Raw genomic sequence first — 21,879 nt, 5'->3', positions numbered from 1 at the left:
CAGTGTCCGCCCCCGGGGGCTGGGCCGCACTTACCCGGCGTCCCTTTGCTCCCCTCATGCCCAGCGGGCCTCGAGATCCTGGAGGACCCTGCGGGGAGGAGAAAGAGTCTGGAGAAACCCCCTTTTAGGGAGCAAGTACAACACCGAAGGCTAGGCCTGCAGCCTCAAACAGGCGCTGTTCAGGAGCAGCCACTCCTGAGCCCAGCAGCTCCAGATGGAAGGACTTGGCCTAGTGGGAAGATCTGTCCCCCAGGAGAAGCAGCGGACGTGCTGCCACCTTGAGCAGGAGTCAGCGCCTGGGAATCTGGCAGCAGGGAGAAGCCATCCTGGATGGATAAGCCACTTCCTTCTTTATCTCAAAATCAACAACCGGAAGCTATGAGGACATTCCTGACCAAAATCTCCTCCAACTCCCACTTCCCCTTTTCTCTCTCCATCAGCAAGGAGAATACGGGGTCCCAAGTTCTGTCCCCCACCCTGACCTTGAATATTACCTGAAAGCATCCAGAAGGCTCCGACCAGGGCAGAAAGAGCCAGGGAGGGTAAGAGGGAGCAGAACTAGACCAGGGCCCGGAAGTGAGGGAGGGGGAGCGGGAAGCACATGTGGAGGGGGGAGGGGAGGAGGGGGGAGGGGAGGAGGGGGAGAGGCTGGGCGGAGAAGTCGGGGTGGGGGAAGGCAAAGAGAAGGGAGCAGGGCCTGGCCCAGGGAAGACGCCCGCCAGGGTTATCTCGGTTTGGTGAAGGAACGACAAGAAAAGACAGGGAGGGAGGGAAAGAAAAAACAGGGCTGGCTTTGTTCTTTGAATTCCCAGCACCTGGCCCAGGGCAGGCCGATGACAGGGATTAAGGGAAGGACTGAAGAGGACAGAGGATAGGAAGGGAGAGAAAGAAGGTGAAGAGAGGAAGCAGGCCGCCTCGCTGCCTGGTTTCTCTCCCCAGGTTCCAGCCCCAGCTACAGACGTCAATCTGCGTCTTAGCCACATGGCTGGCCAAGGACCCCTCCAACAGCTGCAGGAGCCTCCCAGCTCCGCGGCGATTCTCAGACTGGGCGTGCTCCTTTTACAAGAAGAGAAGGCCTCATCCCCCCCTCCGAATACCAGGGAGAGGCCCAGCTCAGTTTGGGGCCTCAGGAAAAACTCCTCTTTCTGCTCCTATTTCTCTCTTCCCAGGGCCTCAGGGGGCGCAGACCTTTCAACTGCTAAAGGGCTGATGTGAGGCGCTGGGTCCCAACCTGATCCCTTGTCAGCAGAGCAAGCAGGGTGTGGACCCGGGCTTGGTCCCCTAAAAAGACAGATCTGACTCCCGGGTGAGGGAGAACATGAAGACTGGGTGAGAATGGACCATTTTATAGAGGGATCTCAGACTGCAGAAGGCATGCAATGCGTCACTGGGAAATTTCAGGAGCCAAGTCTCAACTCAGAGGCAGTAGAGTAGAGTGCTTAAAAGAGCACACTGTTCCACCAGAGAACTAGGTTCAAACCCTGACTCTGCCACCTACTAATTCTGTGACCTTTGGCAAGTGACTTAAACTCTTTGGGCCTCAGTTTCATCATCTATAAAATGGGTATAAGAAGAGTCCCTGACTCCTAGAGTTGCTAGGAAGATGAAACGACCTGGAAGGTCCTCAGTAAAGGGTTGCTGTCAGCTCTCTCAAAGGGAGAGGAGGTCAGAAACTGGTGGTCCCAGGACCTGACTGTTCCCCTCCAAATAATGGAGATAATAACCTTGGCTGACCAAGGACTGTAGGAGAACATGGATGTTAAAGTGATTGGAAAAGTGGAAAATGCCAGTCAGATGTGAACGGTATCATCAGAAATGTCACTTTCATAGTAACAGTCTTACTAATAATAGTGGTAATTATCATATCTAACAAATAGTGATAGTAATTATTATTGTTACCATTCATTAAGCACTTAGTATATGCAGGTAGTTTGCTAAGCATTACATCATGCACGGTATCATTTATTTCTCACAACAATCTCATAATGAAGGTGGTATTACGCTGACTCAGATGGGGAAACTGAGGCTCAGAGATGCTATAAATGTTGCCAACAATCACACAGCTAGTAAAGGGGGAGCCAGAATTTGACTCACATGTGTCTGATTCTGAAGCTTTCTGGACCTCCATGCTATCCTGCTTCCCCAGTGGCACTGGGGGCAGCTGGCTGTCCGAAAGGAGCCCCAAGAGATCCAAAGGCCCAGCCCCACAATGCAACAGAGGAGGGTCAATGGCAACCTTGGGATCTGAAAGCGGCAGCTCACTGTTTGATTTCACTAAGTCGGAGCCAAACCATTGAACAGATGGAAGCACTGAGGAAATGGAATGGGGAGGAGGTTGGACATGGGAGGAAGAAAGCCTAGAGGGAGGCTCAGGGAGGCTGAGGTCCAGGGGCACAGCTAGAATTGGATGATAGACCTCTAGCATCCTTGTTCTCTGGCTTCGGCCCTACCCTGGGCACCTAGCACTGTCTGGCACATAGTAGGTGCTCAGTAAAAGTCTGTTAATGAGTGAGAGGACTAGACAGTGAGAATCTTAAGAGCAGGATCTATTTTTTATCATTTTTGCAACTCCAGGACTGAGCATGGGCACAGCACACGGCAGGTGCACAGAAAAGTCTGGGAACTGAGTTGGCCTTGCTTCCCTAAGTGGCTCAGAGAACTGGTGTGGGCGCACTTCCCTTGGGTTCAAACCATCGAAGGCTCCCGTTCCCTCCTTCCTCAGACCCCAGAGAGCCCCTCAGTCTAGCCTGTGAAGGCACCTGAACTCATCACCCTCCAGGCTTGCCCCAGGATCCTGCCTGTGCCGGTCCCCCTCCCACCATACCCTTTCCACCTGCCTGAAGCCCACCCCCCCATCCCCTAGCCCCAGAGTGGGCTCCTAGCCTTGAGCCTCAGCCTTGGCCGAAGTGAGTGCCCTGCCCCAATTCCCTCCGTCCTCCACCAGCAGAGGTGGAGGGACCAGAAGCTCCCTGTGCTCAGGGTGAGAGCCACCCAGCCCCCAACCCTACCTCACCCTTGGGGGAGTAGGAGGGACCCCTGAATCTGGGTGCTCCTGCCCACACCCTCCCCCCAGCCCCCCGCCTCTCCCACCTCCCCGCCTTGGGATCCTCAGGAATATCCCTGGTTCCTCAGTCATCACAAGAAGCCCAGGACCCCTGTATCCTTGGCCCCTCATTTCCCATTTTCTTCCCTGCTTTCTCCATAGCAGCTGTCACTTATTTACTGGCTTCTCTCTCCGCCACACCAGAATACGAGCTCCTAAAGGGCAGGGACAGCTTTCTGCCTTGTTGATGGCAGCTCCTGGAGTGGCACATGTGACACAGTATTTCCTGAGTGAATGAACAAAGCAATAGAGGTGCCAATGACCATGATACTCCCTTGCAATGACCATCCCTGGTTTCGTTTCACCCACGCAATCACACTATCATGACCATAATTATTTCCTCTATTATTCATATGAGCAAAATTTAGGTGCAGAGAAGTTCAATGATCTGCCCTGACAATACAGCCGGGGAGTGGGGGAGCTGGGATTCCTGGTCTGTCTGACTTTGAGACCTGGACTCCTCACCATGACTCGACAGTGGGTTTGAGCTCAGGGAACATGAGGGCTTTGCTTACCGTAGGTCCAGGCTCTCCGGGGGTCCCAACACCACCTGGAGTTCCAGGATGACCCTACCAAGAAAGAGATGAAAAAGAAGGAATCAGCTCTGGAAGGTGCCTCTTCCTCCTGCAGTACTGCCTTGGCCGGCTCAGCCCCAGCCCAGGGCCTCCTGGAAGGTAAAGGAGCCGGTCATCGTGGACGCCTGGGGTACGCGGGCGCAGGCAGAGGAGAGCAGAACTGTCACCGCGGCTGTGACAGGAGAGGGCAAGGGGATGCAGACTTGCTCCTTACCATCGACCCCTTGGGTCCGGGCGCGCCTGGGGGTCCCATCATGCCCCGGTCACCCTGTGATGGAGACAGCAATTCAGGGAGGTCACAGCAGTGGGGTGGCTCTATGGGGGGAGGGTGCAGAGGGCACTCCAGAGACTAGATAGGTGCAGGGACTTGTCCAAGGTCTATAGCCACATCACCCAGGGTGGTGACAGGGGGAGGGGGGCGTCCTGGGATTTCAGTCAGCAGAAGCCAAGAACCCCAGCAAGTCCTAGGAGGCCTCAGCATCCACTGCGGTGTGCCACACGGTGGGCTTCCCTTGGGCAGGGATGGTCCAGACCAAGGATGTGCTAAACACGTCATCCCCTTTGATCCTGGCCCACGTTATGTGGTCCTCATTAGGCCTGGCATCCCCTGGGCTGGGTTTGCTAAGGCAGAGATGGCAATATAAGGCATTTCTTTTATTCTCCCCACCCCCTGCCCCAACCCAGATGAGATGCTGGAGAATCAGAGGTGCAACTTAGTCTCTCTTGACCAATCCAGACAGATCGGGCAGAGATGGCAGGTGTAGCAGACAGAGCTATGGCCGGAAGGCAGTGGCTCTGGGTTTGGATCCTGGCTCTATTTGTGTGAAGCCCTTTCTTGTATCCGCACAGCCGGCAAACATTTCTTGAGCATCTACTATGTGCCTGGCATGATATGCTAGACGCTGAAGACACGATGGTGGGTAGAAACAGACAGACCTTGCTCACGCGGAGTGAGACAGAGTGTTACGAGGAGACTGACACAAATCACCAAAACAGATGCAAACTGGGGTAAGTGAAGTGAGGGAGTGGGTCTTGGTGCTAAGGTGTTTCACTAGGGGATTTGACCCCCGAGTGCAGGGGTGTGGTGGGGAAGGCTTCCTTCAGAATGCTGAAGGATAACTGAGAGTCATCTAGGCAAAGATAGGGGGATGGGAAGAGTGTACCTGACCAAGGGAACGGCATGGGTAATGGTTTGCAGGTGAAGAGGGACATGGAACATTCGAGCAACAAAAGAAGGCCAGAGATGGCTTTAATATTGCACTGAAGTTATCAAAGATGTTACCATGGAGGCAACAGGGTGAAGGTTACACAGGACCTTTCTGTGCTATTTTTTGTAACTTCCTGTGAATATAATTACTTCAAAAAAATGTTAAATTTAAAAAAATAAGAGGAAAAAGAGAAGGAGGAGGAGAAGGTGACCAGAAGGTCTGGGACACAGGGAATGATAAGAGGGAGGCATGGGATGAGCCTGGAAAGCTAGATGGGGCCAGATTAGGACCTCAGTCTTTCCATCTATCCAATGGGAATAATATCAACTCCCGTAGGTCGCCTTCCTGGGGAATCAGATAAGCCTTCTCCTCAAGGGCCCATGGGAAATGGGAAGCCACAAGCTGTGGGCTGGGAGCCAACGTGGGGCAAAGTGTGGCCATGGAAACTGAATGTGGTTCAAATCCCAGCTCTGCCACTTCCTATCTGGGTCACCTTGAGCAAGTCACCTCCCCTATTGGAGCCTTGGTTATCTGGTCTGTAAAACAAAGCTGCTGGCATTAACAAGGCAAACTAAAGAACTGGGCTCCTTTTTTAAAAGATGACTCTTTGCCTCCTTCTGTTGCCAGCCCCATGCAGTGCCAGCACGCAGCTGTGAGAGGCCCAGACCACGTAGATGGCTGTCCTACAGACATCTAACTGTGTTCGAGGATGCTGGCAGGAGGGCACGGCGGAAGCCCCAGGGGATGCTGGGACACGGAACAATGGCTCTTTGAGGGTCTGGAAGGCCAGGGAAGCGAGGAGAGGCCAGGGAGGGAGGTCTGACACCCCCAGGGCCACTGGCCCCTTCACCTTTTAAAAATTTCAAAACACAAGCTCTATTTGCTTAGATATTCCCACCAACACGACTTACCTTTTCTCCCATGATTCCTGGCTCCCCGACCAGACCAATGAATCCCAGAAGTCCCTATAAGAAATGTGTATAAAAGCAAGAGAAAGACGGAAGCAACATGAATTCAGAGATGTGCTGAGTTTCAAAGGCAACTCGCCCACATCTCTCTTCCACTGGAGCTGTCTCCCCGTGTCTCCTGCCCCGTGCTGGGTAATCCAGCCGGCGTGGGGCTGCCACCGAGGAGAGAGTTGCCTCTCTTTGGGCACCGTCCTGACTTCCTTCGCTCCACCAGATGGTTCTGGTTTTGGAGCCAAGCGGCGGGGCTGCTGCCAGCATCCCTGGGAGAGCCACACATTCTTCCCGCGCCGGAAGCTGGGAGGCAACCACCTTTGGGGAGGGGGTGGGATAGGGGAGTTGGGGGGCGGGGCAGGGGAGGGTCCTTCAGCGGTGCTGGGAAGAGGCCTGCCTGTGAGAAATCTGTCCCCATCTTTCGGGGCCCTGGAGCTGTTTCAAAGAGAGAAACAAACCTGTTGGCGGGGATAGAAACACCCTAACAGCCCTTGCCAAAAAGACTTGATTGAAATCTGGGAAGTGAAGGCCTTTTTACTGTCTTGTGAAAGGCTTCCTCTCCTTTCTGAAAGAGCGTACACACACACACACACACACACTGTGGTTCCTGTTGCTCTTTTTAACTCCACTGGGTGCTAAGTGGCCTCTGTGTTCCAGGATGGTTCTAGGTGGCTGCAGGCCTCGCTGCCGCCAGGAGCAGGTGACTGGCTCACGCTCCGTGAGGGGGAAGGGCTTAGTTAGAGGAGTAACCCAGGAAGGCAGGCGATTCCCAGCCCAGACCCCACTCTCTTCTCTGCTAAGGAAAATTCCAGCAGATGGGGGTCTAGTGTGGTTCAGGGGTGCAAAAGTGGCTTTGGAAGAGCCCAGGTTTGTAGCCAAGAGTTTCTGGGAGAATTCGGCAAGACTGAGGGATGAGCGGATTTGCCCCATAAAACCTGCCCCCTGTCCCCAAACTGCATCCAGAAAGAAATGAGACCTTGAACCTGATCAGAAACAGATCCGAAGTTGTACACTCAGGCGGTGAAGCTGGCCCACCTGCCAGGCAACTAGAGCGAAGAAAAAGCATCCAGTTCCAAAGGGTCAGCTCTGAGGGGCTCAGAGACAGTTTTAAAGTGGCAGCTCAGACCAGGACTCTGTGTGTCTCGTGGCTTCAGCCTAGGATTCAACTCTGGTCTGTGTGGCTCCAAAGCCCATGCACCTGTCCGTCACTCCAACACGTGTGGCCATGAGCAGGGCACAGGTCTGCCTGGCACTCCAGCACCATCACCATCCATGGGGGCCTAGTGCCCTGAGTTCACAGACCCTTCAGGGTGGACGTATGAGGTGAGAGGGGTGCGGTTCAAGGTATGAGATCATGGCTAATAAGTCACAGAAAATAACCAAGTATCCCTCCCATCCTATTCTAATTTATTTTAAAAGGGCACGGGGTTAAGACAGAGGCCTGAGCTCCCCACAAGGGAGCAGTCAGACATTTAGAGGATGCCGAGTAAAGGGAATAAAAACTGCTCTGTTAAGAGGCCCCTGCCCAACTGGCCCAGAGAAACAGAAATTTCATAGCTACTTTAAATTTATGAGTTGTTGGGTCCTGGAAGGCAGGCAGGTCATAAACTTCAATGAAGAAGCCAAACGGGATCCTAATGAATAAGGGCCATACAGCCCATTCCCTGCCCCCATCCCAGGACACCCTGTCGCCACTGGGGCACTGTCCCGGAACATCCTGGCACCCTGTCCCGGGGGTGGAGCTGAGGCTGGTCCAGGGAAGCTCGCCCCCGAGGCCCAGGGCTTCCACCTGGCGGGGCTGGTGGAGAAGCAGCTCTGACAGCTGTGGGCACAGTTGGCTCCTCTCAGCTGGCAGGAGGGCATGGGGGTGGTGGTGAGGCAACATTGTCACCTACAGTGGGCATGGCACAGACAGGATCTGAGTCCCCGGTTTGGGGGAGGAGGCTGGTCCGGTCCTTACGCAGTCTACAGATAAAGGCCTGTTGTCGACTATGGGGGTTTTTCTCCCTCCCTCCCTGCTCTCATATGACTCTCTGCTGGGTGCTGGGGATGCAATTGAAACAAGACAGTCAGTCGTGGGTCCTCTGCTGGACTAGACATCTCAGGATTAGGTGTTTAGAGGCCTGGCTTCCCCCTGCACAGAGCTTCTTAAAGGCAACCCTCATGCCTTGTAATTATCTTTGGGCACCCAGCACCTGGGACAGGGCCCGGCAGGCTGGCTGCACTCTAATTAGCTGTTGGAAAACTGCAAGAGCTCAGGTCAAGGGTTTTCTAGTCTCTTCGGGGCAGGTCATGGGAATCCAGCAGGCCTGAGTGTCAACTTGGGCTCTGACGGTTATGTTACCGCCTGGGAGATCTCGGGCAAATTACTTAACTTCTCAGAGCCTTGGTTTCCTCATTTGCAAAACGGGGCCAATACTACTGACTGTCATAGGGTTGCTGGAGGAACTGCCGGGGATGGTACGGAAAGTGTTTGGCACAGAGCCTGGCACCTAACAGGTACCCGATAAATGCAGCAGACACTGTGATTATAAGGAGGTCCTTATACTCTTTCCTGGGGATCCTCTGATTCTGCCATGAACAGGAAATGCCTGCTCCTTCCCACCTCGGGAGGGGGCCAAGGGAATAGCAGACATGGCACCCCGCATGCCTAATGGCAGCCACTGGGCTCCTGCCTCACGGCTCAGACGGGTGTCTCTTTCCTGCTCAGCCGGCCGGGCAGCTAGCTGAGGGCTCTACTGAACAAGTGAGCCCGGGGCTGCCCAGGCCAGGTTCCCACTCCTCCTGCCCCAGCTTTGCCACCACCTTACTTGGTCATCTAAGTCCAGCCCATTCTCCTCCATGAATCCCAGACTGCCAACATGGACCAGGATCCAGGGGTTCTTCACCTGGGGTCCCTGTAAGGTTCCATGGATGGATTTCAGGAGGCTGGGGGGTGGGTGGCAGGGGTGGTCCATAAACTTGAATGGGAAAAATTACCACTTTTATTTTCACCAACCTAGTTGAAATTTAGCAATTCCCTCAAATATGAATGTAGGCAACAAACCCACAGCACCTGTAATGGTCACAGATATTTACATGTCACATTACCGTCACTGCTGCAGAGAGTTCAAAATGTATCAATAAGGCTTGTCACCACTTCAAAATTGAGGTTGTGACTGGACCCGCTGTTAGATCTCGCTATTTAATGGAAGAATAAAGAAGCAGATCTTTGAGGAGATCACATTTTAACGTATTGTCATATTTGTATTTCAATATAATTGATTTCCTTTGTAGTCCTGTGTTTTGTATTTTATGCATTTAAAAGTTCTCTATTCTGAGAAGGGGTCCATGGCCTTCACCAGCCTGCCAAAGGGGTCCAAGGCACAAAAAAGGTTAGGACGCCAGGACAGAGTGATTTCTAAGGACCTTTCGTGTCCTGCCATCTTAGGATTCCGAGTATCTATTTCCCGAGGGCCCTACCATGAGCATAACTATGAAATTAAATTTGCGGAACGTATTGCCTGTTTTTTTCCAATCAGGAAATACATCCAGGCCACGGCCGCCCTTCCAAACTCCCAGGCTTCCCACAGAATGCACTCGAATAACACTGGAAAGGTTTCAAAAATCCAGTCCTCCCCCTGCTTTAGTTCCTTTCTTCCCCCCAACAGATGTTGCAGGCCTGGTGAGGAAGCTCATCGTGCGTGTGACTCTCACGCCATTGATGGTGTTTCTCGGTGGAGACAAATTCTTCTGGGTCCCCAGCATCATTGATCCTTCCAGCCTGAGGCAGGTCCTCACAGGGTTCAGAAGGTGGGGTCCTCCTTTAAAGGAGTGGAGGAGACTGCTTGCTACCTTCCAACCTGGCCTACAAGCCCAGAGGTGAAGCTTTCAGGAGGCACAGGGCTGCACAGGGGGGACTGAGGCCGGCCATCCACCCAGCACCGAGGGCCCTGGACCTCCTTCTCCATGACCACTTGTCACCTCCTCTCCTCTTCAGACCCTGACTTGACTTCCCGACTATCCAGAACCACTGGTTTGAATTTCATCTTCTTTATAATTTAGGGATGCCTGGACCAAGAGTCCCTGGCAAGTGGCTCTGCTTCTCTGGTCTTCAGCTTCCCCATTAAATTCAGCACGAGCGGCGACCGTGAAGGGCTCTTCCACTTTTCACGTTCTGGGAGCAAAGTCACGTAATGTCTTTGGGCGAATGCCCCCAGAACATCTGCAGAATCAGGCCGTGGGGAGTGGCCTCTGTGACTGAGATTCATGGCTTTTTCATTCCGTGACCTCACCTCCCTCAGAGCCAGAGTCTGTCCGTGTCAATGAAAGGGGAAGATGAGCGAACCTACCTCTCCAGCTGGGATGGGGATGAATGAGGTGCGTGTGTGTGCTTCCCACAGTGTAAGCGCTCAGTAAAGGGAACCGATATGCTCCAAGACAGTGGTGACTCACCTGCTCACCCATGGGCCCCGGCCGTCCAGGATTGCCTGGTTCTCCCTGCAGAGAAACAGAGGAGGGTCACTTGGCATGGGTGACAGGAGTCTAGGCCTCCTGGGGGACACCCCAGTTGACTGGTCTTAGTCCCCACCGGTGGGGATGGACCAGGAAACTCAACTCCAGAGTCTGGCCTTGGAGACTCCAAACAAGTGGCAGGGTCAAGGGATACTGGGACAGAACCTCTGGCCCCAGGGATGACCCCAGTCACCATTCCCTCGGAGTGGCCCTGGGCAGATTACTTGGCACGAGATCTGTATCTCATTTGGGCCCTTCATCAAACCCATTTTGTGGAGATAGAAACTGAAGCTCAGAGAGGTGAAGGGACCTTCTTGAGGTCACACAGTGAGCTGGAAGCAGGGCTAGAATTGGAACTTCGGTCTGACTGATGGAAATCCCCATTCCTACTGCAGCAGGCTGCCCCACCGCAGGATGAGCAGGGAACTGGGGGAGTCAGGGCACCTGAGTACCGGACCTAACCCACCAGAGCTCTGCCACCAGCTCACAAGTAACTTTGGTGGGTCTCGCCTCTGCTCTGGGCTCGGTGTCCCCAGCTACAAATAAGGAAAATCAGACTCATTTGTCTCCGAGGCTATTTCCAGCTCTCATGCCCAGTGGCCGTTCGCAGCCTCGTCTATCTGCTGGGACGGCTCCTGCTCCTTCTGCGGCCAAAGCCACCCTGGTGAGCAGACCCATGGGATAAATCCACCCAGGCTATGTCACTGCTCCCACTACAGAAAGACAGCTGGTGTCTGAGGGAGAACGGCCGAGACCTCAGAGGGCAGGACGTGGGCTTGGACCAGCCAGGAGTTTGGTTTACAAATGCACGTGGCTCATTGTGATCCCGGCTCGAGCCTCAGTCTCCACCCCAACTCCTCCCCCAGACCTCACACTTGGGACCCCCAGAGGGGCCAGACAGACACAGACACGGGGGCCATTTCCCCTGAGGGGAGGGGACGTGGACAGCCTGGGTCCCCCAGCTCTGCCCTCACCCTCTGTGCGCTTGCCCAGCTGTAAACTTGGCCCAGTGATCCCTGCCCAGGACGGCTGGGGAAATCCAACCTTCAAAGGGAGTGCCTGGAAAGGCATTAAGCTGCCCACGTGTTGAGGATCATACTCTCCTACTGGGGCCAGGTCTTTTTCGATAACTTTAAAAAAACTGTTAATAAATGAAATGCATGTTTATGGTACATGATGGGGAAAATACAGAAGCCCAGAGAAGAAAATGGAAATCTCCTGTAATCCCACCACCCAGAGATAACCCCCGTCCACATTCCAGCCTTTGCTCTGAGCCTTCGGGAACAAGTGTAACCAGCCCCTGCCACAGGCTCATTCTGCACTCTTCTACTACGTGACCTCCTTCCTACACCCCCGCCATCGCCCCCGCAATGCACAGGCATTTTCCCGTCTTGTAAAATCTTCCAGCACGCCATCTTTGGTGGCTGCATTGTACCCCATTACTTGAACGCTGCCCCACTGGGAGACACTGAGGTTCTGTCCATTTTTTCCTCTCCGTTACCCATACATACTTTGTGATAAACGGGGACCATTTCCTCCCTTTTTCACAACAGGCCAGGGATTCAGGGGTCATCCTAGGGCCTCACAGGTTGGCTCCCCCTCTCTCCTCTCTTCCCCAGGCGTTCTCTCCTCCCCGCCCAGTCACTTCCAGGTCCCCTCACCTTCAAGCCATCCGGGCCAGGCCTTCCAGGAAACCCCTTTCTGCCAGGTTGACCCTGCAACAGGGAGAGGTGAGTGAGAGAAGCCAGGAGGGGGTGGGGATGCAGAGCCACTATGTCTCTAGGCTGCCAACTGTCCTTGGGGATGCAGGGAGGGTCTACAGCTGTGTGACCTTGGGAAGTCCCCCTTCCCCGGCTGGTCTTGTTTGCTAATGGGGATGATGAAACCTGCTTTCAGGGAGTGAAGAAAAGGAAGGGACTGGAACAGAAGATAAAGGACACAGGGGGAATGGGGAGTTTACACCAGTGGTCCTCAAAGTGTGGTCCGGGGCCCTCTGGGGGTCCCTGAGACCCTTTCACTGGGGATTTCACTGGAGGTCAAAACTATTTTCATAAGAATATTAAGCTGTCATTTGCCCATGTCACTCATTTTCATGAATGTAAGCGGAGTTTTCCAGAGGCTCCATGACACGTGGTATCATCCACAGATGGGACGCAGAGGCAGAATGGGGAATCCAGCTGACTCCTATTAAGCCAGACGTTAAAGAGATTTGCAAAATATGTAAAACAATGCCACTCTTTTCATTAGATGATTTTGCTTTGGAAAATATAGCTATTTTTTTTTAAAAAACCCTATTATTTTTGTTAACATGAAACAGGTTTGTTATTAAGTTTGAATGAATTGATCCAACGTTTCTCAGTTTTAAGTACTCATATGGAGACAACCCACACAAAGAAAAGCATTTTGGGTCCTCAATCATTTTTAAGAACGTAAAGAGGTCCTGAGACCAAAAAAATCCACAAACTGCCAATTTATGCAATCGTGACTGAAGGTGGGGCGGGACATACACCTTCCTTCTGGAAGGCCACTTGGGAGCAGTGGAGAGAATGCAGAGTCAGTTTCCAGGCAGGGAATCCTCGCTTCCTGGCCATGAGATACTGGGCTAAGCCCTTCGCTCTTTGAGCCTTGAGGGCCTTGAATGAAACTAAGAAAGGCACTGTCTCTCTCACGGGAGAATCAAATGAACGGAAATGGATGCACAAGGCACCAGCACACAGTAGGTGCGCAAGAACAGTTTCCTGCCCCTTGTCTCTCTCCTCTGGGGTCTGTCCTAGCTCCATCCCTGGGGGGGCCCAAGGCCCTCACTGACAACTTCTCTCCAGAGCACCAACCAGATGTTGCCCACCTGCACACAGCTGGCTCAGCACTGACAAATCCCACCTCCCCCGAGCCAGCAACACTCACCTCCAAGCCAGGGGCCCCTGGTGGCCCCATGGGTCCCTCATCTCCCTAGAGTCGGGAGACACGAGAGAGGAACAAAAAGGAGAAAGTTAACCCAGCGGTTGCCTTGGAGAACTTGACCTGTTAGGAGGGGAAGGGGTGGGCACAGGAGAGCTCTCCTGGACCTAGAAATGGTGCACCTGGGCCCCCTGCCTAGCCCCACCCAGGGCAGAGGCCTAGAGGCCAGGCCACGTGAGGGCTTCTGTGTGAATGGGGCTCCAGGTGCCCTGTGAATGTGGTTAGCCCGGGCTGGCGGTAGTGCTGGGCAGGAGAGTCAAACCCTATCATATGCTGTGGGAGTACAGCCCAGACGGCAGCTCAAAGATACGGGCTCTATTCTGAGCTCTGCCATTTCCTCGGTGAAAGAACTTACCCTCACTGTGCCTCAGTTTCCCCACCTGTAAAAGGGTGCAGGGCAGAGAGGATCATCCTAAACTCTGATGAGTAGCCTAAGTTGAGTTCCTGGAGGAGAGCCACGATGTCTCATTCTTTTTTGAAGCCATGCCCCCCGACATCACTCAGGATGAGTGTGCCCAGGGTCTAGTGGGTGTGTGGTGCATGAAGGCTGGGAGGTGGGCACAAGAGAGGGAAGAGATGGAGGACCGAATGAATGTATGAGTGGACAGATGAATCAATGAAGACATGAGCAAGTGGCAGGCATATGAGTGGTAACGTGGTAACATTGAGTGTAGATGGAAGCACGGGGCTCGTGCCGTCTTTTCCTCCCACCCTCCTTCCCGCTTCCCGCCCGTAGAGATGCCTCAGACCCTCCCACAGGCTCAGGCAGCCTCCAGACTGGCCTGTCTGGCATGCCAGACCCGGAACGAGCCTGAGAAGGGATCCATGTCAGCCAGATGCCTGCCTGTGGTCGTGGTGAGTCTGGGCCTCCTGCACCCTCACCCAGGGCTGTGTGTCATGGGGGACCCGAGGCCTGAGGCCAAGGTGTGCAGTGGAGGGCCTCGGGCACGGGAAAAACCTGGGACCAGCCCGTGAGGCATCCAACAGCCCTCCACCTGATGCTCCAACAGGCCCAGAGAACTTGTCAATCCCCTTCATCATGAATGAGTCAATAAGCACATCTTCACTCTGCCACCTACTAGCTGCACAAGTCATGTCACTCTCTGGGGAGGCCGGAGGCAGCCCCCAGGAGCCCAGAAGTTATAGGGTCTATGCCATGGGCTTTGGGTTCAGCAGACCTGGGTTGGAATCCTAATGCTGCCTGCCACTAACTATGGGACCCGATGTAGTGTCTTTATCCCCCTGAGATTCAGGCCCTCACGTTAGCCGACGATTCCTTCCCTCCCGTATCAATACCCCAATAAACTGTGCTACTGTGACCAGGAGCAGTGGCGGCAGCTCTGAGAGAGAAAACCCCAGGGCAAGGGGGCTGCCGTGGTGGGCGTGACCCGCCAGTCAGGCTGGGGCAGAGAAGGACCCTGGAAAGGTCACGGGGCAGGGCTGTAAAGGGTGAGCTGGAGGGCAAGCCTGAGGTGGCCCTGGGCCCTGTGTCTCCTGACTGAGGGGCCCTGGCCCTCATCTAAGGCCTCCAGGACCCAGGAAAGAGCAGGCTGGGAGCTGGGAGGGATGGGCAGGGGGCAGGGCCAGACGGTCTCACCTCTGGCCCCAGCTGCCCACGGGGTCCCGGCAGGCCTCGAGCTCCAGGCTTACCCTGGTGAGAAGGGAACAAAAAGGGGTCTCAGAGGCGGCACCTCCTTCTCCATCACAGGCTGGCAAGACTCCTGCTGGCTTGGAAGCAGGCCCATGGTTTCCAGAGTTGTCATCCTCATCAACTGGAGCTCCCCTGGGCAGGGACTCACCTTCATGCCTTCTGGGCCGTTGTCCCCAGGGGGGCCAATGTCTCCGGGAAATCCCTGAAGGGAAGCAGAGAGCAGAAGTGACCCAGGGGGACTCTGAAGGGAAATGCTAAGACCATGGGTCTTAGAGGGGGACCGAGCTGGGTTTCCATCTCCTCCTGCAGGGGATGTGACACTGGGCAGTCAGTTATCACAGTTCAAAAACAAAGAATCAGCCCCTACACTTCAGAGAGGTGCTGAGAAAATTAAGGAAGACAAGGCAGGAAGGTCTTAGCACAGGAACAAGCACATACAAGTTCGTCTAATCCAGACTTTCCCAAGTCCTAAGCCTGGGGCAGCCAGGGCCTCAGAGCCAGCCGTCCTCTGCTCTGAGAGGTGCCATCCTTTACTGCAGGGATCCTCTATGTTCTGGGTTTCTTGTGACTTTGAAAGGCTTGAAAAGGACTGATCTAGTAAATCTCAGCTCATATCGGAAGCTGAAATTCCCACTGAGATTTACTAGATGGATGACTGTACAATGGAAGCTTCTTCCTGACACGGAGCAGAATCTCCTCCCTTCCCCAACAGAAAAGGCCTGCCCTTCTCTGTCCCTTCCACGGCTTCTAGTCAGGGGCCCGGGGCCCCTCAGTCTGGCTTCCTCCAACTGCCCAGCTTCCAATGTTGGTGATCACTAGGACACCCATGCTTCTCTGGGTGTGAACTGACCAGCACAGGCCAGTATACGAACATCCCCTTCCTTGTTCTAGGTGTAATACCTCTGTTAATTCAGCCTAGAACCCCATTTGCTTTCAGGGCAGACCCACTACTCCCTCAGTTTTCTGCCAGCCAGAAACCAAAGCCTTCTCATATGAATCCCTGAGATCAGAATGTTCCCCCACTTCGCCTTTGTAAGTGGCTTTTTCCCCTTCCTCTTTTGAGCTTTTGGTAACTCCCATTAAATTCCAGCTCAAGCATTCTCTCACTCTTCTCATTAGCAAAGGCAAGAATGGTCCTGAATTTGGAGCTAACACACATGGAGCTAAAGCCCCATGTCTTTTTCTTCAAATTGAAAGACTCAAAGTCCCATTCTGCTCCGACTCACTGTGTGACCCCGGACAGGTTTCTAAGCCTCTCTGGGCCTCGGCTTCCTCACCTCTAAAATGGCGATCATAAAATCATCTAACAGGGCTGTTCCGAGGCTTAAAGAGAATAAGGTGAGCGCAGCGCTTAGTTCAGTATTTGGCACCTGGTAAGCACTCAATAAAAATCTGCATTCCAAAGGGTTTTGGGTCCTGTGTCCTGGGAAAACAAAACAAGTCTGCCTGGGGTGGGCCTGTCTCCAGGGAGAACTTGAAGGTCAGGATCCTGATCAAATTCTAGCACTCACACAGATCGGACCCACTGATGAGTGAAAGAGTTAATTCACACGGGGGCTAGGGAGCTGGAGCTGCACCCACGGTCGGTCGCCGAAAAGAGGCAAAGACCCGGGAAGGCGCTGACATGCTCGTCAGCTTCTGTCTTCAGCTGAGCCAAGCCATCTTCTGGATACTGAGTCCGCCAATCCAAACAGAACACAAAGATGGGGGAGGAAGACCCCACCCCCGTCTGTCCAGGGACCCAGGAGGGAGCCAAAGAGCAAATAAAGACCTTCTCTGCTACAAGTAGCAGAGTGACCCTGAGGAGGTCACTCCCCTGCTCTGTGACTCAGTTCCCTCATCTGTAAATGGTGGTAGCAATATCTCCCTCACTGGTTGCGGTGACCATTCAACCAGTTCTCATCCCGAAGATACTACGCAGCCTCCTGGCATGAGGAGGTGCCTAATAAATGTGAGGCAGCAGGCTTTCCACCCGCACTGGCCAGACTGCTGGGAAACCCGGACTCTCAGAAAAGTCTTTTTCCACAGTGACCAGGGGAAGGAACCAGGTCCATGGAAGAGAGGCCAAGTCCATTTGTCTAAAGATAGGACTGTGTCATGGCCAAAGTCAACAGAGTGCAAAGTAGAACTTGTAGCTTTCAGGAAACACTCTCTCATCCATCCGGGCGATACCAGGAGTGATCTTTGGAGGGATCTGGAGAACCCGGCAGAACTAGACTTCTGTCTCTGAGACCTTATGAATGTGCAAGGCCCCAGGCCAGGGAGGTGTGTAGAGGTGGGGTGGTGGCTAGGGAGGACCTAGACCCCCTGAGACAGACAGTAGCCCTACCACTGTCCACCCTGTTCTCCAGAGCTGGTCCCCGTACTGGGGTTTGGGGTGGGGTCGGGGTAGAGCAAAAGGGGCTCGACTAGCTGCCTCGCTCCTTTGCACATAAATGCCAGCTGATGAACGTTCAACATACCTGTGCTCGTTATCACATGTATCAGAAACTCTCAGGTTCTACTGACTCAACTAGAGTTGTTATGTTAATTGCTTTAACCATCCTCCATTATTTCTCCTTCTCCATTCAAACACCAGAATTTTACACTTGTCTCCTGCTCCCCATCCCTGTGAGTCGTGAGCCCGGCACTTCTCCAGGGTGGCTGTGGGCAGTTAGAAAAGTTCCAGGGCTCAGACGGGTTGGATGCCTCAAACCTCAGGGTAGAGAACGTGGGGAGCTCCCGTGAAGGGTCGAGGCAGTGGAGCTCAGAGGGTTTTCCTGATGTTTGTTTCTGGAAACTGTAAAGGCGGCTACGAAGCTGGGGAGGCTATCTGAGGCCAGCTTCTGCCCCACTGCCTTTGAGAGCCTCTAGGGAAGCCGGGAGGCACAGAGGCAGAAAAGGAATTTCTATTCTCAGCCCCATCTCTCATCTGCTGTGTGACCTCAGGCAAGTCTCTCCCTGTCTCTGAGCCTTGGCTTCCCAAGCACAACACCCAGTCCCAGTAGCAGCCAGACACAGAGAAATAGGGTATTACATACCTCGGGTCCAGGGGGCCCAGGAAACCCAACGGATCCTTTGTCTCCAACTTTGCCCTATGGAAGAGAAGAGATTGTGGCGGAGGCAGGGCTAAGTGAGGGTCTACCTTCCCTGGATCCCCTGTATTAGCCCCCTGGCTGGGGGTGGTTGGAAAACTCAGGAGGATATGAGTGAAATCTGCCTAGATAACTGCAAGGAGCTACGGTTCAAACCCCATCTCCTACACTTGCTAGCCACAGGATCTAGGGCAAGTCACTTCACCTCGGAACCTCACTTTCCCCATCTGCAAAATGGGAGCAATAGTAAGTCTCTAACTCCTGGGGTTGTTGGCAGACTTCAGAGAGGTATAGCACAGGAAGGATCTGATGCACAGTAACATTCAATAAATAAATGACACCCACTGCTATTATTAATAATGTTACTATTATTTACAAGACATTGGGAGCCCTGATTCTCACCAGAGGTCTGCCAGTGACTGATGCCTATCTATGACGCTGGGTGTACTCCTGCCCCTCTGGGCCTCAGTGTCCTCATCTGTAAAATGGGTGAATCTCCATTTCTGCTCTGCTCTATTCGCCTCCCAGAGCTGCTGCGAGAGGAAAGGAGATCCTGGATGTGAAAGCATCTCTGGCCACATTCCATGACCATTTGGAGAGTGTGAGGTTGGGGATCTCAGAGCAGAAGGTACTTACCACAGGCCCTGGCTTCCCCCGTGCGCCTGGGAACCCTGGCAATCCCTGGCTCCCCTGAAAAAGATGCAGAGCAAACTGGGGTTAGTAAGGGCCGGAAATGGCCAGATGAACGGCTGCTTGGTCATCCTCGCCGGCCTGAGGCTTGGAGAACATCCACTTTTAGGGGGAGGATGAGCTCCCCAGTCCTTTTCCCTGCTTGCAAGTTCCAGCTTGGCAGCCCTATAGGCTGGGGCCCGGGGATGCAAAGGTGAAACAGCAGCTCCTGTCCTCACCAGGTCATCCTGGAACCCGGGACCCTGGGCCTCCAAGCAAGCACTGAAGCGCCCTTGATGCCCGGGGAAGTCTGGAGCCTGGGGCCCAGCTGGAGAGGCAACCAGGCCTGCGTGGCTCGCAACCCGGAGACACTGAGGCTGGGTCAGGACGGGCCAGCCAGGAGGGAGGGGAGAGGAAGAGGCAGAGCTGGCCAACATCTGGGTCTCGTTGACTGGCTGGGTGAGGTCCAGATGTGGCCACATGGTGCCGGACACAGGCAAAGAGGAGCCGGCCTCGGCAGGCTGCCTGGGTTCCTCAGTCAGTCAGGCCAGCTACTCACTCAGATGTGTCTTAAATGTTCACCATTCTGTGTAGGACCCTAAGCTGAGCTCCTCTGGGCCAGCCGGGGGCCCTATCCTTGGGAACCTGCTGTCTGGCAGGGGGGCTGAGCACAAATCCCCATCAACCAGGGGAGAAATGTGCTACCGCAGGTGATGGGCAGGGAATGAGAATGGCAGAGAAGGGAATGGCCACTTCCTGAGCAGGTAGAGAAAATGGCATCCACGCGGGGTTCTGCGGCGGGGCTGGGCCGTGCACGGGCTGGTCGGAGGGTGTGCCCGGCTGGGCAGCAGTGTGTGCAAACTTGAGGTGCAGAGGGCAGGTCAGTGGGGCTGGAGCACAGGGCTAGAAGGGCGAGCGGCAGGAAAGTGTCAGAGTGTCCTGTGCACTGGGGGTCCAGCTGCCGGGGCGAGGAGCCAGGACGCCACTCTGGGGGCAGTGGGGAGCCATGGATGGGCTGTGAGCACAGGGCAGAGCTGGGCCCTCAGGACAATTTTGTGGCGGTGAGGAAGACAGACTGGGAGCGAAGAGGCTGGGGCCTGGGAAGAAGTCAGGAGGCCATTGTAAAGCCCAGGGAAGAGACAATGAGAGGGTAGACGGAGGATGGAGAAGACAGGATTGTGTGAAAGGAAGCCATCCTACAGGCGGGTCCTGGCCCTTGACAGGCCCTGGGAAGGAAGCCAGAGCCAGAGAAGGGCAGGGCAGGGGGCAGGGGGCAAATCTGCTGCAATTACCTTGTCTCCTTGGAATCCGGTATCTCCTGACACACCCGGAACCCCTTGTTCACCCTAAATACACACCAGCAAAGAAGGTTACGATGGAGACCACGGTGGGTTCTGGAAGTCTCCCCGACATCCAGACCCACTGGGAGGGTACAGCTTTGCTGAGGCTGTTCCTAAAGTCGATCTGCCCAGCAGCAGCCTTGTTAGAGAAAAGGGCAGCTCCCAGCCCTGCCCTGCCCTGGGTGGGGAAGGTAGGCCCTGTGGGGGACAGAGCCAGCTTATGTGCAGGTCTGCCTGGGGTTGCTCAGGTGGCTGAACATTCCACTAACAGAAACTAAACTGCCCAATGTCACCTGGCCTTGTCGGGAGAACAGACACTTGAGGGTCAAAGGAGCTGTGCCTTGATCTTTCAACCTCTTCATCATCAGCTGATGTCACACAGAGGAGCGTGCAGCCTGGACAGTGGCCCCGCACCACTGAGGGTTCTGAGTGCATCTGTTGCTTGATATTTTTCACCGCCAGGCTGTGAGCTGTCATTTTGTCCTTCTGTGGGAGTTTCTATGCCAGCAATCTGCTTCGGTCTACTGCTAATTAGCTGCTTTTAATCAGCTATAGCATGAGAAACCAGAGCACCTGGCTACTTAAGACTATGTGTAAACAGCGAGTAAACTGGTCTCGAGTTAGGTCTGGGTGTTTCTTTTCTAAGATGACACACTGCATGGGCTTGGTGACACTGATTCTGGCTGTCGGAGGCCTCTTCTAGTCCCTCCCTGTATTCAGCCACATCCGGGTAAATGAGCTGTCGCAGAACCAGATTGGGAGATGTTTCTCCTTGGAGCTGGAACTGTCTCACACAGCCCTCATCATTTCCAGCTTTCCATGTTGGTACATTGGCCCCAGGACTCAGAAAACATTCACAGCCCCGGGAGCAGTTGGAGGAATGGGGAGAAAAACCCAGGAAGAATGGAGAATCTTAGAGAACTCATGTCGTGAGCTAAGGCCATGATCCAGCAGAACTTCCTTGGTAGAACAAAAGCCAGAATTTTTTTTTTAAATAAAAAAAAATTTCAACTTACTTTGGTTTTTCCAGTTTGGAAAATCTTGTACAATATCCCAGAATTTTAGGAACCAAGGAACATTTTTAAAAAATGTCCAAAGGAGGAGTAAAGATGGTTTAAAAAAAAAAGTTTCAAAGGCACCTAAGAAATCAGGACAATGGATTTGGAGAAAGCTGGGCCTGGAGCAGGAGCCTGGGTTCCAGAAGGTGTCACCATGGGGAGAGAGGGAGCCAGGTGGTTGTAAGTGGGACTGAGGCCAGGCTGGGTCATGGACAATCTGGGATTCTGGGCAGGATGACCATGGAACATGAAGGGGTGGCTCCATCATCCCAGGGGAGGGCCAGGGGGTAGGGTGGGAGTGAAGAGGGGCTGATCAGAACCCTGCCCCCCGAAATATTAAGACCCTGCCCCAGCCAAAGGGGCAGAAAAGAGATTTCTTTTGCTTTTCTTATTTTTCTTTTTTTTCAACGCTGAAGACTTATTTGATTTTCCTGAGATCTACGAGCAGGAAAATAATTTTCTCCTCTTTTTTTTTTTTTTTTTCCAGTGCTTTCACCTCTCTCAATGTCCCAGGCACCACCAGTCAGCAAGCCAGCCGAGTTCTATGTAACACATTGATTGCCATGTTCCTGAAGAAACAGTGAGCTGGAGGCCAGCTCTGCAAAGGGCCTATAAAAAGCTCCCTGCCTACACTCCTATTTCCCCCACTTCCTTCCCCTCCTCCATGACTTCAACATTTCCAGAGTACTGATGACTCACAATGCAGGGTAAACAGGTAGCTGTGGGGAAGCCCCACCTCCAACAGAAAGCCCCTGCATCTCCAGAGGGAGGGCCGTGGAAGAGGGGGGGC

The 21,879-nt window shown here is 53.8% G+C and overlaps 1 protein-coding gene across 11 annotated transcripts in view; it reads right to left on the bottom strand.

The window, feature by feature from the left end:
- The window catches only part of COL27A1 (collagen type XXVII alpha 1 chain), a 186,264-nt gene that overhangs the window by 49,291 nt on the left and 115,094 nt on the right, over window positions 1-21,879 (bottom strand). For all 11 annotated transcript variants that reach the window (XR_014247868.1, XR_014247869.1, XM_082403739.1 and 8 more), the window contains 12 exons: window positions 19,984-20,037; window positions 18,659-18,712; window positions 17,969-18,022; window positions 15,097-15,150; window positions 14,895-14,948; window positions 13,244-13,288; window positions 12,001-12,054; window positions 10,280-10,324; window positions 5,798-5,851; window positions 3,893-3,946; window positions 3,619-3,672; window positions 35-88 (listed from right to left, as the gene is read on the bottom strand). Coding sequence is in view for 9 of the 11 variants with exons in the window: in XM_082403739.1 (XP_082259865.1) it covers window positions 35-88; window positions 3,619-3,672; window positions 3,893-3,946; window positions 5,798-5,851; window positions 10,280-10,324; window positions 12,001-12,054; window positions 13,244-13,288; window positions 14,895-14,948; window positions 15,097-15,150; window positions 17,969-18,022; window positions 18,659-18,712; window positions 19,984-20,037 (630 nt within the window). In the remaining 2 variants the exon portion in view is untranslated. The remainder of the gene's footprint in view (window positions 1-34; window positions 89-3,618; window positions 3,673-3,892; window positions 3,947-5,797; window positions 5,852-10,279; window positions 10,325-12,000; window positions 12,055-13,243; window positions 13,289-14,894; window positions 14,949-15,096; window positions 15,151-17,968; window positions 18,023-18,658; window positions 18,713-19,983; window positions 20,038-21,879) is intronic.

Source organism: Balaenoptera borealis (assembly GCF_965194805.1).
Source record: "Balaenoptera borealis genome assembly, chromosome: 8".
Taxonomy (NCBI): domain Eukaryota; kingdom Metazoa; phylum Chordata; class Mammalia; order Artiodactyla; family Balaenopteridae; genus Balaenoptera; species Balaenoptera borealis.
The sequence above is the reverse complement of the archived record's forward strand: the minus strand, read 5'-3'. Positions and strand labels throughout refer to the sequence as shown.